The sequence below is a fragment of the Mirounga angustirostris genome, unplaced genomic scaffold (assembly GCF_029215605.1).
Source record: "Mirounga angustirostris isolate CCGP_5_RB_7025 unplaced genomic scaffold, mMirAng1.0.hap1 SCAF_2, whole genome shotgun sequence".
Classification (NCBI taxonomy): Eukaryota; Metazoa; Chordata; class Mammalia; order Carnivora; family Phocidae; genus Mirounga; species Mirounga angustirostris.
Window position 1 is genome coordinate 164,543,459 of NW_026991710.1, and position 16,808 is coordinate 164,560,266.

Genomic DNA, 16,808 nt, shown 5'->3' on the forward strand with positions numbered 1-16,808 from the left:
TAACACGGAATTGGCTAAAGAGGAGAGAGCATCTGAAACCCAAAACATGGAAAAGAAAGGCAGTGTTGAAAAATACATTCTTTGTAGAACAAGTATGTAACCTTCTTTCTGATCTGAAACACACACAGCCGGGAGAAACACTTCTGGAAGTTATTCACGGGAGCAGATGGTCAACGTGGGATGGAGGTGAGGAGAGTCGGTGGTGCCTCCCAGGGGCACCCCCAGCCCACCCACGCCCAGTTACCATTGCAAAGCTGTAAAGCTAAGGCCAGAAAACATCACTGAAGAAACTCAAGCAGGGCATGTAGACTGTGAGTGGTCTATCATTGGGGGTGGGGGGGAAGGCACAACTCACATTATCATTGATTAACTGAGTGATTTTAGTCAAGTGAATATTGATACATGGCAGGAAAAGCATGAAAGTAAAATGAACACATATGGGAAAATTACTATTAACATAAGTGATAACATCAAAACATCTGGTAAAATGCAGTTAAAACAACAACACAAATGAAATGGAATGTAAAACATTTTCACAGTATTCAAAGCTTTTGTAAAAGATTTAGACTCTAAAAGAGGAGTGCTACGTGAGGGGACTAGAGGAAACAGGAATTTCACCCACGCCCTACGTATCTGCTGGTGACAGATCAGAATGGCCGCAAAGCTACTCTCTAGGGGTCACCCAAGGTGGCTTCAGAAACAGATGGCCCGAGCCCACAACTGCGGAGTTCCAACAGAGCAACTAGTTACTTGGGAGTCTGATGAGAAACACACATTTTGTAGCTTTGGGCCCTGGGGTTTCTGTAATTTACAGATCCAAATGAAAACTGGAGCTGTGACGAGATTCTGCCTTCAGGAGCCCTCATTGCTAAGGCACCAGCAGAAGAGCCAAGTGTTACACAGGATAGTCTAAAAGTAAAGTGTTCTTGGGATTCTCATCTCACTAGGAGAGCTAGCAATCTTCAAAGATTGAGCTGAGTTCTGCCAATGACTTCGCAGGATTCCACCCAGAATGATTTTTAACCTTTACAAATACGACCTTTGAACTAGCTAGACCAAATTACCAAATTACCAAATTACCAGACCTCCACTTTTGGAAACAGATGACCAAGCCGATAGTCTACACATTGGTTTTGTCGTACCCTTTGTTGAGAAAAACAAAGGTTTGTGATAAAAATGCAGCTTTGGGCCCATAGCCTCTCTTTTGTGCCCTCAAATTGCCGATGTGTTATAGACAAAGATAGTGTGTCTCTCAAATCCGCGTGAAGCTCACAGGTCCTGGGACTGTCTGGTTGGGGTAAAACCGGCAGCTGCAATTCACACTTCCCATTTACTGTGAACTCGTGCTGCAGATGTCTCTTCCTACCTGAGAATTCCCACTTAGAGAGTTGCGCAACACAGCCACCCATTCTTCCGCAGTCTCTCTGCGGTAACTGTGAATACCCCCACACAAACCCCTTCCTAAGGCCCTGCTTTGGACAGACGCCTGTTGCATGATGCTCTCTGTCAAAATGAGCAGATACACATGAGCACTGACCTCTTGAGTTCATCAACCCAAGCAACCCAAACGAAGGCCCAGATCCATGCATTCATGAAATCATTCGGAATTTCAGTTAACAATAGGGAAGTAGAATATTTCTAATTAACTAATATATATACACATTTTTTAAAAAAATCATCCAAAATTACAGGCAAATCACTTAAGATCCCCAACACTTTATGATTAAAGGTCAGAGAGAACCAAAAACAAAACGTGTTAAAGTAATAGGATCACTAATTGTGAGAGGTTAATTATATCAGGATAACCCTCAGGTAGGTAATGCAGTTGGCATGCTGATTTGCAGACTGGAGTCTTCAGGAGTTAACAGAATCTTCCGCTGTTTCTGTGTCAGTCCAGGGGCCTCGAGGATGTCACCTCCCAGCATCACTGCAGCTTCCGGATTGGTATAAACATTTGCCCAGAGGGACAACCACTACCTCTCACCACCTTCAGGTGTTACAGAGAATGAAGAATAGGGCTTGAGGAGCAAATTAACATTAATTGCTTAGAGTGACTTCCTATACACTGAACAAGAGGAGTAAAGTTGCTTATGTGAATGAATTTATATACATCGCCTATCAAACGCAAGGGTTTTAAGAAGCATCTTAGGGCACTCAAGAAAACTTGCAGAGATGTGTTGCCTTTGAAACTCACTCCTTGGATGGGGACACTTTGGGCTTAACTTTCCCTCTGCAGAAATTTGAAAGAAAAAAAATTGTTTTTAAGTGCAGAGGACAGCAGGCTGATTGTTCTGAATTTCTTTGATCTACAGGCAATCAGGTTGAAAGGAATCCACTTCTTCGCAGGGAAGGAAAGCACGGGGAGCACTGGGAGTTATGACTGGCACTGGGTTGGGGCCAGGGCAATCCAGAACACCTCAGAAAAGGGGGCCACATGGTTACCATATCCGGCAAATCCACCTCACACCCCAAATGCCCAGTGAGAGAGCTGCCCCCTGGAAAGTAGCCTCAAATGCACCAAAAGACCCTCAGCCCAGTACCCCTTTCACATGTCAATGTAGATTAAAAAAAAAAAAAAATAGAAAAGTAAATAGGGTTTTTGTTGTTGTTCTCAAAAAAAAAAAAAACACAAAAGTGAAATGAGCAGACAGATGAAATTAGAACACTAAGCTCTTCACCCAATTACAATTCACACTGACTAGCAATTTGTAGGGCTGTTCCTAATGTTTTTTTCTTTGTTTTTTTCTTTAACTACTTTTTTTGAAAACCACTAACCATTGCCTTCTCCGTGTGAAAATCATGGTCTCTCTCATGTCATGGGTTTGGTGCCCACGGTGTTTCCTTTTTCTCACACAAAGGCAGGCACGTGCGGCCCTTCGACGTGCGGTGGTGAGATCATGCCCGGAGGCCGATGTTAACTGCCATTTACACGGCATCTGAGACTAGCTGATTCATGTCAAAAGATAATCACATGGAAAAGCAGAGTAGGCATGACCTCCCTATGTTTTCACTATTACATACTGTCCTTGTGCTTTTTCCCCCTGCGTTGACTTTCTGGAATTGATCTCAAGTTTTAAGTGTGGTGGTGTGTTTCTAAGGCAGACAGAAAGAGAAGCAACTCTGGAACTGAAAGCAACTCATCTTACCAATAGCTGGAACGTTCTAGTTCCAAAGGCTTAGATTAGCTGATAGATCCATAAGAAACTTGTAACAACACAAAGAAAGTTGCAGAACTGAGTTTTTGCTGCTGTCTTTCACTTTTTGTCCAATCTCGTTTTTGGTTTTGTTTTTTGTTTCTTTGTTTACTGGCAAAATTTTCTTTTTTAGTGGCTGTCTCTGGTTGAAATGGTTTGCACCTGCTTTGACTCAGTGATGTGCTGTTCCACGCTGTAGATCCTAAAAGACTTCCTAATCTATATGGTTTTCCTTACCGGGGCATGCGGCTTTAAATACTGGCAGTACTGGGTCTGGAGCGTGACTATGGAGGGGAAGGCGTGGGGATGCTGCCAGAGCAAAGCCAACTGGATTACAATGTCCTCTACCAACCGAAGGAGCACTGAGTGTGAACCCCCGGCTTCCAGGGTTGTCTGCTCAGCCCCACCCTTCACCCCAACCCCCGGCTCCCTCCCCAACCCACCCAGGGCGAATCACTTAAAGACTGACTGAAAAGTGGGACATTCATGATTTTTCATTTTCTTCATGAAGTTTTTGAATTCCTTGTTTTTCTTGTCCCACTTGTGGATAGCCGTCAGCAAGTACTGGCTCTTCACTTTCCGGCCCATGATGAGGAAATGGTGGCTGAGGTTGTCCAGCTGGTGGCATGGGCAGTCAGCCCCGTTCTTCAGGTACAGGACCAGCTTCTTCAGTTCCTTCTTCTTGATGGGTCCCAACTTCAGGGGTTTCTTCTTCTTGGGGACAATCTTTTTGTCACCATTTTCTTTTTTCACTTCTTTAATTTTCATCCTCAGCGCTAGAGATGGTGCAGGCAGAGAGGGGAAGAGGAGAGAAGGAGGGAGAAAAAGGATTTTAGAACACAGTTTTCCATCTAAAACAATAACCCAAACTTAGCACTCAAAAGGAGGCTGAAATGAAAGGCAACTGGCAAGTCAAAGAAAGAAGCAGTTTTACAGATGAACACCAAGGTCTTAGTTCATCTCTATGTTCTGATTTTGCCCCCTAGTTCCATGGTGTCTAATGGTAACTCAGTAGTTGCCCTGGTATGCCATGAGAGTCTCGAATACATTTTCAGAACCAAATCATAGGGGCACCTGGGTAACTCAGTCAGTTAAGCGTCTGCCTTAGGCTCAGGTCATGGTCTCAGGGTCCTGGGATTGAACCCCGAGTCGGGCTCTCTGCTCAGCGGGGAGTCTGTTTCTCCCTCCATGCTCTCCCTCTCTTTCTCTTTCAAATAAATAAATAAAATCTTTTTTTAAAAAAAAAAGAACCAAATCATATTTCTTTTTTTAAAATTCAGTGACTCAAAATATCATACATACAATGCTTTAAGAGACAGGGATCATATACTTGAATATAATCCATATACTCTAACACTATAGGCCTCAGGATTCAAAGAAAAAACTCACCCCAAGTTTGCTTTGTTTTTTTTTTTTTAAAGAGAAATCCATTGGTTTAGATTTTTAACATCCAAAGGACCTAAAATTCCTTGAAAGTTGGGTTCTGTAAACCAGACCAACAAACCCTATGCGTGCACATGCAGCAATGGGGAAATTTAAACAGTGCATCAAATGGTCATGCTTGAGTGCATCAAAAATCAGTGTCCAACTTCTGCACTGGAGAAATCACAATCCCCACCACTGCACCTGTAGGGAGTTTTGACAGCAGGTACTGCTGATGTTCCGTCAACCACAAAGCGACCACTGATGGGTGCCACAAATATTCTTTCCACTGGGTAGACTCACACAGGATCAAACTCTGCTTTGAGTTTTTGACAGAGAAATCCAAGTGAGGACCTCCTGGAGTCTAACACGGGACGTGGGCACAGCTCTTTGTAGGGAGAGAAACAGCCCATCCACCAAGCCGGGCTTCCCTTTTCTTTGTCTCTACGGACCCTGAGTTAACATTATTTTAATGTGAACGTATGGGCAGGAAATGTAGTGATGGCTACACAAGGTCTGTCGGTGAAGATAACTAAATTCACGTGGAGGCTTTCTATAAGATGCAAAAGCACTAAAAATCAGCATCACTGTGACAATCAACATCCCTCTCAGGCTGGCCAGCCCAGATAGTTCCAAAGAAGAGGAAAATCATTCTCCAGATGCTAGTCACCAGATAATCTGTGCATCCTCTGAATTCTTCTAAATTCAAAATTAGCAAGCCCCCCTCTTTTTAATAACTCAAAGCTCCCACCCACACTCCATGAGGAAAGGCTTGAATCTGAACAGAATAGCACTAGCTAACAATTAGGAGAGCATATGGCATGTCAGGAAGTGTGCTAAGTATTTTCCATGAATTTCCTCAATTAAACCTAACAACTCCATGAGGAAGGTATAATTATTTTTCCCATTTACAACTCCATGAGGAAGGTATAATTATTTTTCCCATTTAATAGATGAGAAAGCTGTGGCATAGGGGGTTAAGTTTACTTGGCAAGAGTCACTAATCCTCAACTTAAACCCATGTCTTAAGTGTGCACTTTGAATCCCTGTGCAGTCCATGCTGACTCTATGGCTTCAAAATTCTATATAATGAACCTCGTACTTAGAGGACCGGCTACAAGGATCAAGAAAATAAGGGGGAGGAGCTCAGACTCACTTCCTGGTTTCACCCACATTTCAAAATGACTTCATTTACGAAATGGTAGAAGAGTTTCTCCTGCTTAAAAGAGCCTGCTCTGGCAAAGGGAAAACTGCATTTGCAAAGGCTTTATTATTTAGTATTTAGTTGATTAGAAAACACACCCTTGGCTAACTCGAGAATAAGAAGGAGGGGGGAACATCCTGGAAACAAACCTTTAATGAATGTGTCAAAGTCAGTCAATTAAACGCTCCCACTGCTTTCTTTTTCTTACAAAAAGAGTTCCAGATTTTGCAGTCTACTTAATCTCATATAATACCCTCGGCCTGGGATCCCTTAAGAAATGCCTCCCTCCCAAGGGCAGCAGAAAGTTCAGGAACTGGGCACTAAGCAGCAGAAGGCTCTCGTGGAGGATTAACCTTGACCTTTCAGGCTGGTCCAGGCTTCCCAGCACACATGGGAGTGAGTTGAGTACAGCTTCCCAAAGAGTTCCTTTCTTTAAGCTCTCCCCCACCCAAACCAGCCACTGCCCAGTGCTTCTGATTAGGCTTGATTCCCATCCCCACTCTGGACAGAGGGTAGTGGGGACCAGCAGGCAGGAGTGTGGCAAACAGAGAGCAACAGAAACCACCTGTCCAGGGCTTCACCCCAGACGTGCCTCCACAGGCCGACACTTGGTTTAGCTTCCCTTGTGGGCTTACAAATGTGGTGCCTGGTGGTTCACTTGGGAAAAGACTTCAACTGTTCTGGTCTGTGGCTCACTGAATGAGAAGAGTTCTCAGTGGGGTTGAGTAAGGGACCAGCACGAGGAGACTCACTGCCCGGGCCTAAGCAAAGTCAAGTCTCCACCTCTGCCTCCCCTCCGCAAAACGAAGACAGGACTGGGAGAAACCACGTATCAGAGAAAGGCAGGAAGGAATACTGCAGGAGTGAGAACAATTCTACTCCTTTCACAAGACCCTCTAAATAAAGGTGCCCCACATTGTTAGATGAATCCCAAGGTAGCTCCCAAAGTCGAAGGCTGAGAACCAAGCGTTGTTATAGAAACAATCAATTACATCACCAGGTGAGATGAGTGCGTGCCCCAACTGACAATGTGGACCCCCTCTTTTTTTAATATATTTATTTATTTATGAGAGAGAGAGAGAGCACGGGGGCAGAGGGGCAAAGGGAAAGAGGGTCATAAGGAGTCTCCACACTGAGCACAAGCCCAACACCGGGCTCTATCTCACGACCCTGAGATCAGGACCTGAGCCAAAACCAAGAGTCAGATACTTAACCAACTGCACCCCCCAGACACCACGTGGGCACCCTCTTTTCTGCAGATTAGTGAGCCATCAGTTTTCGAGTGCCAGACTCTACAGATGAGCACAGGATAGGCTGCTCTGTGCGCGGCTCCGGATTTAATGCTCAGAGTAATCATGTTAAGAAGGCACCGTTAGTATTTATTAAAATCAAGGAGAAGGACTCAGGTTAAGTAATGACAACCCAAAGCCACAGTATGTAAGAGATAGATTCAGAATTAAAACCCACACTTAACCCCAAAGACCACACTCTTTCCTACTACACCATGACTGGGTTTAAAATGATATTGCTTCAGTGGAAACTATTTCACTCTTTTGATTGTGTTGCTTTTAATCACAACTCAAATCAAAAATTAATGTTCCTTTGCCATGACCGTGTAAAGGAATTTAGTTTACATAGGTGGGGGGACAGCGAGGGGAGAGGGGAAATCAAATGATGGAAATGTGTTATGCATTAGGCTCTTTATTTCTTGCCATTTGGCTCAGTTTCTTTTTTGAGGTGGGGAGAGTAAGGAAGGAGGCACATATGGCCAGAAATTACTAACATCTTTCCATCTTTTAAGGGTTTATTTTAGGGATGCAGATTACCAACAATGTTTGGATAGGCGATTAGCCGTCCAAGGTTGATTTCTCTGTGCCTTGTGGATATGTGTACAGCCCCCCACCATACAATATCCAGGGGCTTCTGGGACAGGGGTGGGTGCTGGCCCAGGAGCAGCCTGGAACTGATCACCACTTCCTCTTCCCCTACCAGGCCTCCACCATGCAGACAGAGCCTGGACCCCAGAGATCTGCCCATAGACTGTGTTCACAGTTTGCAATGCAAATGGCGGCGTGGGCAGGCAGGAGAAGCCGCAGGAGGCGGCAGCTGGGGCAACAGCTGGGGCACTGGATAGAGTCCTGGGTCCTGGGTTCTAACTGTGTGACCACAAAATCTGGTTTTGAGCTCCCTAAGTCTCAGTCTTCCATCTGTAAAGTGTAGAGTGCTGCCTGCCTTCCGGCCCGGGCAGCACTACCATCCAGAGGGCCCATGCTGGGCAATACTGGGGAGCCAACAGATCTCCTCTCTGGCACTATCCTCCACCCTGTGCTCAGGCTTCTCCGTCTTCACATGCCCTTCTCACCCTGGGGCAAAATGCTACAAGTACCTCGGGCCCTTGATCTTGGCTACCTGGAACACCTGGACCCTGAACTAAAACAAAACAAACAAACAAAACACTTCAGTTTTTTTTTAGCAACAACCTAACATCTTCTGAGCGTAGAATATTACTTCCACCTCTCACCTTGCTGGTCACTGCCAGCAAGAGTTCAGAGACCCAGAAACTTTGAAAGCCCAAGTTAAGGTCGCGACGAGGGGTTGTCTAGGTCTCTCTCGTCAATCTTAAAATAAATAACCCCTTATCTTCAGGTAGACCCTTAAAATTTCATTCCACTTTTAGTCACCTGAAACCACATTTTTTGCTCAGAAATGATACTTCCTTGGTAGCCTCCCCATGGGGCCTGGCCATAGTTCTGAGGCTAAAATGAGAACAGGAAACTCATTACACCCAATTCAAACCCACACTCTCCTCAAAACCATCTCTTCCTCCTGACCCTCTTATACTAATGGTGCCACCATGCGTCCAATTACCTAGACAGGATGCTTGGATGTATGGCAACCCTTGGCCAAGAGCTGGCCATTCATACAACCAATAATGTGGAATTGCTCAGCCGGAGTGCAAGAAGGATCCAATGCAAAAGGTGGGAAAGCTAAGTTAGTGATCAGATTTGTGACTCGGCTGATGACAATGAAGAGTCAAGTACAGAGAAAAGAGAGAATGAGGGCCCTCAGGGAGCACCATCACTGGGGAGAGAGGAAGGGTTATTGTGAAAGTCATCAGAGGCACAGATGGAAAACCAGGCAGCCAAGTGTCTCAGAAAGCGCAGAGGGAGGGCATTTCAAATAGAGGAAATGCTTCTCCATCCCAAATGCTGCAGAGTTGAAGCATGAGTGTGAGACGAGATCATTCAACTTGGTGATTTGGGGGTCACTGATGGCCTGTGGGAGGGCTGAGGGTGAATTGTGGGGAGCTAAAAACCACTGGGAAGTGAAAAGAAAAGGTATGCCATACTGGCAACCATCAAGCTTCTGGAATGTTTGTGAAGAGTTACCACTGGCTACTTCTAGCCAAACACATTAGACTGAGTGCACACAATCATTTCCACTCCATTCTGCAGTCAGTTTAAAATCATAGTAAAAAACAAAGTTATAAACACATGCAAGAAAACAAGAACATATCAGCATGCAGAATAATAGAAAGCAAATGGATGGTGAACCCTGGCTTGACAGGGAGAAGAAAAACTGAAACCAAATGGCTTATGGATAGGGATGCCTGCAAGAAACAAGCCAATCCACACTGCAGGACCCATAAATGGTCATGAATGGGGGCCACTGGGTACTTCTGAACTCCATTACAGAGGTTGTATTGAATATAAGAATTGGCTAAAAGTCTGTAGAAAGACACTCAGATCCACCAGCCCTGGGCCATAAATTCGGTAAGAGCCCCTCACCAACTCCAGCAACAGCCAAGAGGTTTATCCTTTGTAGAAGGTTTGAACCAGACAGTCTCTGGGCTTAGGAGCACCAGACTGCAAAAAAAAGGTAGGGTGGTGATGGGCTGGACTCCCTCCACAGGATTAAGTGACAGTCTGCACACTAAATAGTGAGTCCCGCAAGTCTTAGAACACTGCATTTATATCCCCCAGAGAGGAGTGATGAGTTTCTATCTAAAGAAACTAGTAGCCCTAAATAGAAGACCTACAGCTCCCCCACCAGCAAAACTCTACACCAAGGCCCTAACAAGTTACAGGCCATGCATTCACACACAGAGCTTCCAACTTAGTCCTTCACTCTTCAACTCGAATGGCCAGCCAAGGGTCAGCAAGCATTTAAACAAAGCCTCGAAGTGTGAACCACAGAGACCAAAACATAAAAAACAAACAGGCAAAAAAAGAATTCAGAGATAACAGAGACCACGTGGGGAACACAAGAAAACTTTTTACAAAGATAATATTAGAGAAGACGTTGTATTCATAAAACCAGAATGGAAAGCTATTAGAAGAAATGTTGGGAGAACAAAAAGAGTATTTGGATATTTAAAATGTAAGAATGCTAGACAAGTGCTTTAAGATAAGGTTGAAACAGTTTCCTGGGAAGCTGAACCAAATGACAAAGAAATGGGAAATGGGAGACCGAAGGAAGCCACACGGGGTCAGCCAGGAGCCTCCACATCTGAACAAGAGAGAACCAAGAAAGTGGATGGGAGAAATACCAAAGAAATCATACAAGAAAATTTCCAGAAATAAGCATGAATTCTTGGATTCAACAGTACCGCGCTCAACCAATCATGACATTTAGAAACACCAACATAAAGAGAACTTTTAAAGTCCTCTAGAGAAAAAGAGATTATACATCTAGTACAGAGGATCAGTCAAGCAGAATGGCATTGGATTTATCAACAGCAACACTAGAAGCTGGAGGATAATGGGTCAACGCCTTTAAAATTCCCAAATTCAACCCTGAGCCAAGCTATCAATCAGTGTCTGAGTGTAGAATAAAGACATCTTCAGAAGTCCAATGGTTAGAAAAAAGTTCTCCTCCATATGCCTTTTCTTAGGAAACTACTCCATGATGTGCTCTACAAAAGTGCAAAACAAGTCACGGGATTCAGGAAACCAAAGATCTAACATATGACAGAAGCAACGGAAGTCTTAAAATGATTTTTCCAGAACAACCATGGGGCAGGCCTAAAGCTCAGTCAGTCCTGAAACCGGAGGAAAGAGGGCTGGGACAGATTACCTGCTGTATACCTGCAGAAAAGTTCCGGGCTGATTTCCTATTATAAACATAAGGAACTGGGAACAGAGAATGAGACAACTGCTATCTCAAAGGAAAACAAAAAGGTATACAAGAGAGGGAATACAAATGCAGTACACTACATGGCTCAGCTGTAAATCACATTTATTCATTGTAATAAATTAAACATTGAGTAATCATTTCACCAAAAGAGTAATATAATTATATTGTAAAGAATGGGGACAAGTGGACACATAAGACAGATAAATTTTTATCTTCAATAATACAATATCAGTAATAACTAAAAATTAAAATTAAAAATTAATGTTTATTTGGGGAACCTGGGTGGCTCAGTCAGTTAAGCCTCTGCCTTCAGCTCAGGTCATGATCCCAGGCTTCTGGGATCGAGTCCCGCATCCGGCTCCTTGCTCAGTGGGGAGTTTGCTTCTCCTTCTCCCTCTGCCTCTCCCCCCAGCTCATGCTCTCTCTCTCAAATAAATAAAATATTTTTTAAAAAGTAATGTTATTTATTGACTCCATTTTGCTAAATATCAAAAGAAGTAGCTACTTAGTTAGAAAATATTACCTGTGAGCTGTGGGAATTAGTGGTGGGAAGGCATCACATGGAGGGCTGCAGTTTTTTGTTAGAAACCTTTTAACACTATGACTTTTTAAACTGCATTTATTTTGACTCAAAAACCTTAAGTTTAAGTAAATTTTATAGCCTAGTAAGTAACTTAAATGTATATAAACTACAAATAAATGACAAAATGTGAGATCTTAAAAGAAACACAAAGATTACATTTCCAGGTCCTCTACTCTTCATTCGAGTGACGCTTGGTGTTAGGGCTTCTTAAGGGATTTCAGTAAGAATTGTGCTCCCTGCCTCTCTACCCAGAGCTCTCTGCTCTCTTCCAGAGCTCTTCCAACTATGGAGCAAGAAAGCAAGGGGATGAATGGGATCCTGGCAGATTTGGAGGACAACAGGGCAATGAAAAATCATCCAGGAGCACACACCACACCACACCCTGACTCCTCGTAACTTGCCTTTTGTCCTCAATTACTTTTTCCTGCAGAGAGGGCTGAAGATCCCAAAGAGATGATTTGAGGAACAGGGGGATAAGACTGGAAAACTCTTTACAAAGTGACCTGTTCTCAGCCCCTTGGATCAGGAAGGCCCACAGATGGCCACCCCATGCATCAGCCCCATAGGCTTGGCTGACGCCCCTCCTCCAAACGAAAAAGCCCGTTCAAGATGGCAAGACCTAGCTAAGCACTTGTGACAGAGAGGACCTGATTTCTACTTCCTGGCCCCATTTTCGCAAATCCTTTGGGTGGGCGACCCTGAGGCAGCCAGGGCCATCCCCAAATCCAACAGTGCAAATGAGATTTGGTAACAGTGCTGGGTCAGGGTTTGGCTGTGAGAAACCACAGCGTCTTTCCGACCTGCAGTGGAGGGCCTGGGCACCAGGGCAAGGCTGGCTTTGAGGCATCAGGGCCCAGATGAGTCCTGCTGACAGAGGCCCTGCGATGGCAGCTTACCAGACTTCTCTGTTCCCAGCGGGAGCCGGTGCTTGGCATCATTCATTCGTTTAGCAAAAAAAGAAGCTTGCATTTGGTCACAACAACTCAGACTCGATCCTCTGACCACAAACCACACACTGAATACTTACGTGTGTTTACTAACTACAGGACATACGTTACAAAAAAACAAAGAACAAAAATCAATTGAAAGCAGCCTTCTTTTTCTCTCATTTACAAAAACAGCAGATGGAGAAAATGCTCCTGGAGTGACTTATTTGGGGCAAATTATTTCGTTGAGGTTTTCCTGTTTTGTGGACCCCAGACATCGTGGGGAGGTTGGGGGTGGAGGTGTCAGGCAGGAGAGAAGAGGCTACCCCCCCAACACCCTCACAGAAATTCACACACAGAGCAAACCAGCAGCCGTGTCAGCCACCCCGAATCCCGCCACCTAATTGCTTGATTTCACGGATCGCGTTAAATCCCCACTGATTTAAGCTAATGGTACAAAATGAAAACCCCACTTTGAGAGCAAAGAGCTGCCTGGTGTGGTTTTATTTGGGAAGACATGGGCACTGGCAGCCCAGGCAGCAGGGCCAAGGGCCTCAGAGTGGGACAAAGAAGAGCTTTGGCCCTTCGTCCCAGTAGGCACCAGCTCCCTGCCCCCACCCCTGAGCAGGAGGCAGAGGAGAATAGGAGAATTGCTTAAATGCAGTCAATCATTAGGATTGATTGAATCTTGGCTCCAAGTCCCGGCCAACCTGCCAAGGCAAACAGTGTTTCCTGCTGCGGGGTCACTGGGTTTCCTCCATTCCTCTCCCTTTCACCCCCCAGTGTTCGCCCAAATGGCAAGGTGGGGTGTGGAATGGTCTCTTGGAAGGGAAAAGGTGGGGAGAGGGTCTGAAAAGCCACGAACTCTCCCTGTCTCTGAGAGAGATTTAAGAGAGGTCCTCGAATACTGTGTCATCAGAATCACCTGGAGGACTTATTTAAAATGCAGGTTGCTGAGCCAGTGGCTGATTCAGTAGCAGTAGGACGGGGCCCAAGAATTTGTATTCCCATTTGGGAACACAAAACGTTCCCAAGTGAGGGGCGCCTGGGTGGCTCAGTTGGTTAAGCGGCCCACTCTTGATTTCGGCTCAGGTCATGATCTCAGGGTCGTGAGATGGAGGCCCGAGTAGGGCGCCACCCTCAGCGGGGAACCTACTGGAGATTCTCTCTCCTTCTGCCCCTCCCCCAGCTCATGTGCTATAAATTAATTAATTAATTAATTAATTAATTAATTAAAATCTAAAAAAAAGTTCCCAAGTGATGTTGATGCTGCTGGTCTGGAGACCACAGCTGAGAACCACCGGTTCAAAGGATTTGAGGGTAAGCCTAGGGTAGGCTTTCTGATTTGTAACCTTGGTTATTCACAGTGGTGCACTCTGAGGGCCCTTTCTTGGATGGTGTCCAAACATCCTGGAGGCCCAACACGCTCTACGCCCTCCAAACTCACTGAAGTTCCGGCTGAAGTCAGCAAGTTCAACACGGACACGTCCGAGACCCAGCTGACCTTGAGCAAGCTGGTCTGGCACCATTTTCAGAATCACCAAGGTCTCTGGGGCCCCTCTCCTCAGAGGTGGATCTTGCAACGTCAGGAAATCAAAGGCTTTGGTAGCAAAAGGCAGCACGTTTCAGTGGAGAGGCCTCCAGCTTCCAGTGCGGACTCCCAACACTAACTTTTTGTATAAACTTGGGTAAATCACTTTACTTCTCTGGTTCTCCACGAGATCCACTTGGACCAGTTAATCTCAATTTCCATTTCAGTACTGGCAAAAATCTTTCTAAATCATCATACTTCCTTTCTCTGTCTTGAAATCCAATATAGAAACACTAATCATCCTAGGGAAAGGATCTTCCATCTCAGACGGCAACTGCTGCCCTGACCTGCTGACATCACCTGGGGACCTTGCTTCCGTCGACCGTAGCCCGGGCCTACAGTGAACACGTTGGCACGAGAGTCCAGTCCTGATGGTGCAGTTGCCTAAACTCAAAGACAGCCCCAGAACACAGCACAGGGAACATAGTCGATGCGAGTGTAATAGTTGTATGGGGACAGATGGTAGCTACACTTGTTGTAAACATAGCATAACACATAGAGAGGCTGCATCACTATGTCATAAGCCTGAAACGAACATGACATTGTGTATCAACTAGACTCAAAAGAATCTTTTTTAAAAAGCCCCAGAGAATCGGACACACTCCAAGCCCAGTGGCCAGCACGTCTGCATGCTAGCCCCTTCCATAGTTGGGAGAGGGGGCCTAGGGTGGACCCCGACCCCTTGGCTGGCCCTGGGCCCCTGGCTAGGATATCCCTGAGGAAGCTGTGAGCCCAGGCCTCTGGAAACTGGGGGCAGGCCCACCTTAGCTGGTATCCCTTTATTGTTTTCTTAGCTGATCCCTCTAAAGGCAGAAGGTGCACTGCAGGCAAAATTCATGCTTCTTTCTCCCCATCCTTCTGGCCCAGCTACAGCCCATCTTCTCCCTGAAGCCTCCCCAGGCCGGTCCAGCCTTGACCTTCATGGCCCTCCCTGTCTGAACCAGGATTGAGCACAGCATGCTAATTACCCATGAGTGTGCCCCATCTGCCCCCTCCCCGTGCCGCGCATGGACCACGCTCATCTCTGTTCACCGACTAGTGTGCCTAACACAGCACAGAGCTCAGTCTAACATTTATCAGATACCCAAATGAATAAAGAGATAGAAACAGCAAACTCACTGCCTTGAAGTCCACAGCCTTACTAATGAAACTGGAATTAGTTGCACACACCTCTGCCTTAGGACTGACAACCACCACCGTGGCCAACAGTCATTGAACACCTGCCCGAGCCAGGCACCGGCCTAGGCGCTTTTATACGTACTAACTCCGTGAATCCTCTAACAACCCTCTGAGGGAAATTCTCTCATTATAACCCGTTTGCTGATGAGGAAACAGAACAGTTCAAGTAATGCACCAACGGGTCAACAGCAGAGCTGGAATTTGATCCTGGGGAGTCTAGGGCACAAAATGTGAATCATATCAGAGGGGAAGCTAACTCTACCAGAAGGGGCTGAGGCAAGGTCGTCATTGTCCAACGCCTCAGCACAGATGGTGCTTGGGAAAGGTCCACATGAACAGGCAGACCTCGCGTGAGGCCTGAGCAGGCAACCGCTATCCTCTGGGTCTCCCTATTTCTTCTCTTGACCATGCAAAGAATGTTCTCGAACAAGTTCACCCCAAACACTGTCCCTCAGAAGTACTAACAGAGAGGTGCCATTGAAACTCTTGAATGGTACTGATAATTAAGATGATATTAATTTGATATGGTGAAGCAATTAAGTAAAAAATCTCCGCTCTTAAAAAGCCTGGGATGAGGAAAACTGCAAAGTAATTTTAGGGATGGAAAATGCCTATAATATGAAGTTAACTGCAAAGAAATCACTCTGCAAAATTGTGTATATCGATGATGTAGAGGAGAGAAAGACAGCAAAATGTTATCAGCAGCTGTCTCCGGATGCTGAGGGGATGGGCGACGTCTACCCTCTTCATGTGCTTTTCATGATTTCCCAAGTTTCACGCAATAAATACATATATTACAATCGGGAGGGCGGGGGGGGGGGGGGGAAGGTCTCCAAAAAAGAAGTCAGTCATTTCAGGAAAAGATGTGGTCAAATGACATGTTTAAAACCTACCATTCATGACTCTTCAGCTCATCAACAGTGTTCAGAGGTTATTCTCTGTTCCTTGTTAGAGGTTCTGCTGCCTCAGGAGGGGAAACAGGTTTTCACAGAAATCCCAGGAGACACCAAATTAAGTATCTGCTGATCCTGTGTGCATTTGACCGGGATTTCCCATCCAAAAAAAAAAAAAATCTTTTAAGATTTTATTTATTTATTTGTCAGAGAGAGAGCACGCACGTGCGTGCACGAGAAAGGGGGAGCGGCAGGCAGAGGGAGAAGCAGGCTCCCCGCTGAGCAGGGAGCCCAACACGGGGCTTGATCCTGGGACCCTGGAATCATGACCTGAGCTGAAGGCAGATGCTTACCCGACTGAGCCACCCAGGCATCCCCCCCCCAAAAAAATGTTAAATTCCTTGCTACTTCATAGTTTCCAGGGGCGATTACCACAGAGACACCCTGGGCATGGGGTGGGGGACCAAGTGCATAATTGAGCTTCTAAACTAGGACACTTTTGAGACAGAAAGAAGGTAACTGATTATTATGCCAGGACAAAAGGAATAAACTGGGACTGTCCCAGGCAAACTAGAATATTCGGTCATCCGAACAAGAAACTGGCCCACATGTAAGGAGTGCGTGCCTGTTTTGAGGATGTGACTGGGCGTAGAGCCGGTGAACAGGAGGCAACAGAGCCC

At 45.5% G+C, this 16,808-nt stretch overlaps 1 protein-coding gene across 1 annotated transcript in view; it reads right to left on the reverse strand.

The window, feature by feature from the left end:
* Positions 1-362: 362 nt before the first annotated feature.
* The window catches only part of SFRP1 (secreted frizzled related protein 1), a 45,327-nt gene continuing 28,881 nt past the window's right edge, over positions 363-16,808 (reverse strand). The window contains exon 3 of the mRNA XM_045879887.3: positions 363-3,970. Within this exon, the coding sequence (XP_045735843.1) occupies positions 3,648-3,970 (323 nt within the window). The 3' untranslated portion in view covers positions 363-3,647. The remainder of the gene's footprint in view (positions 3,971-16,808) is intronic.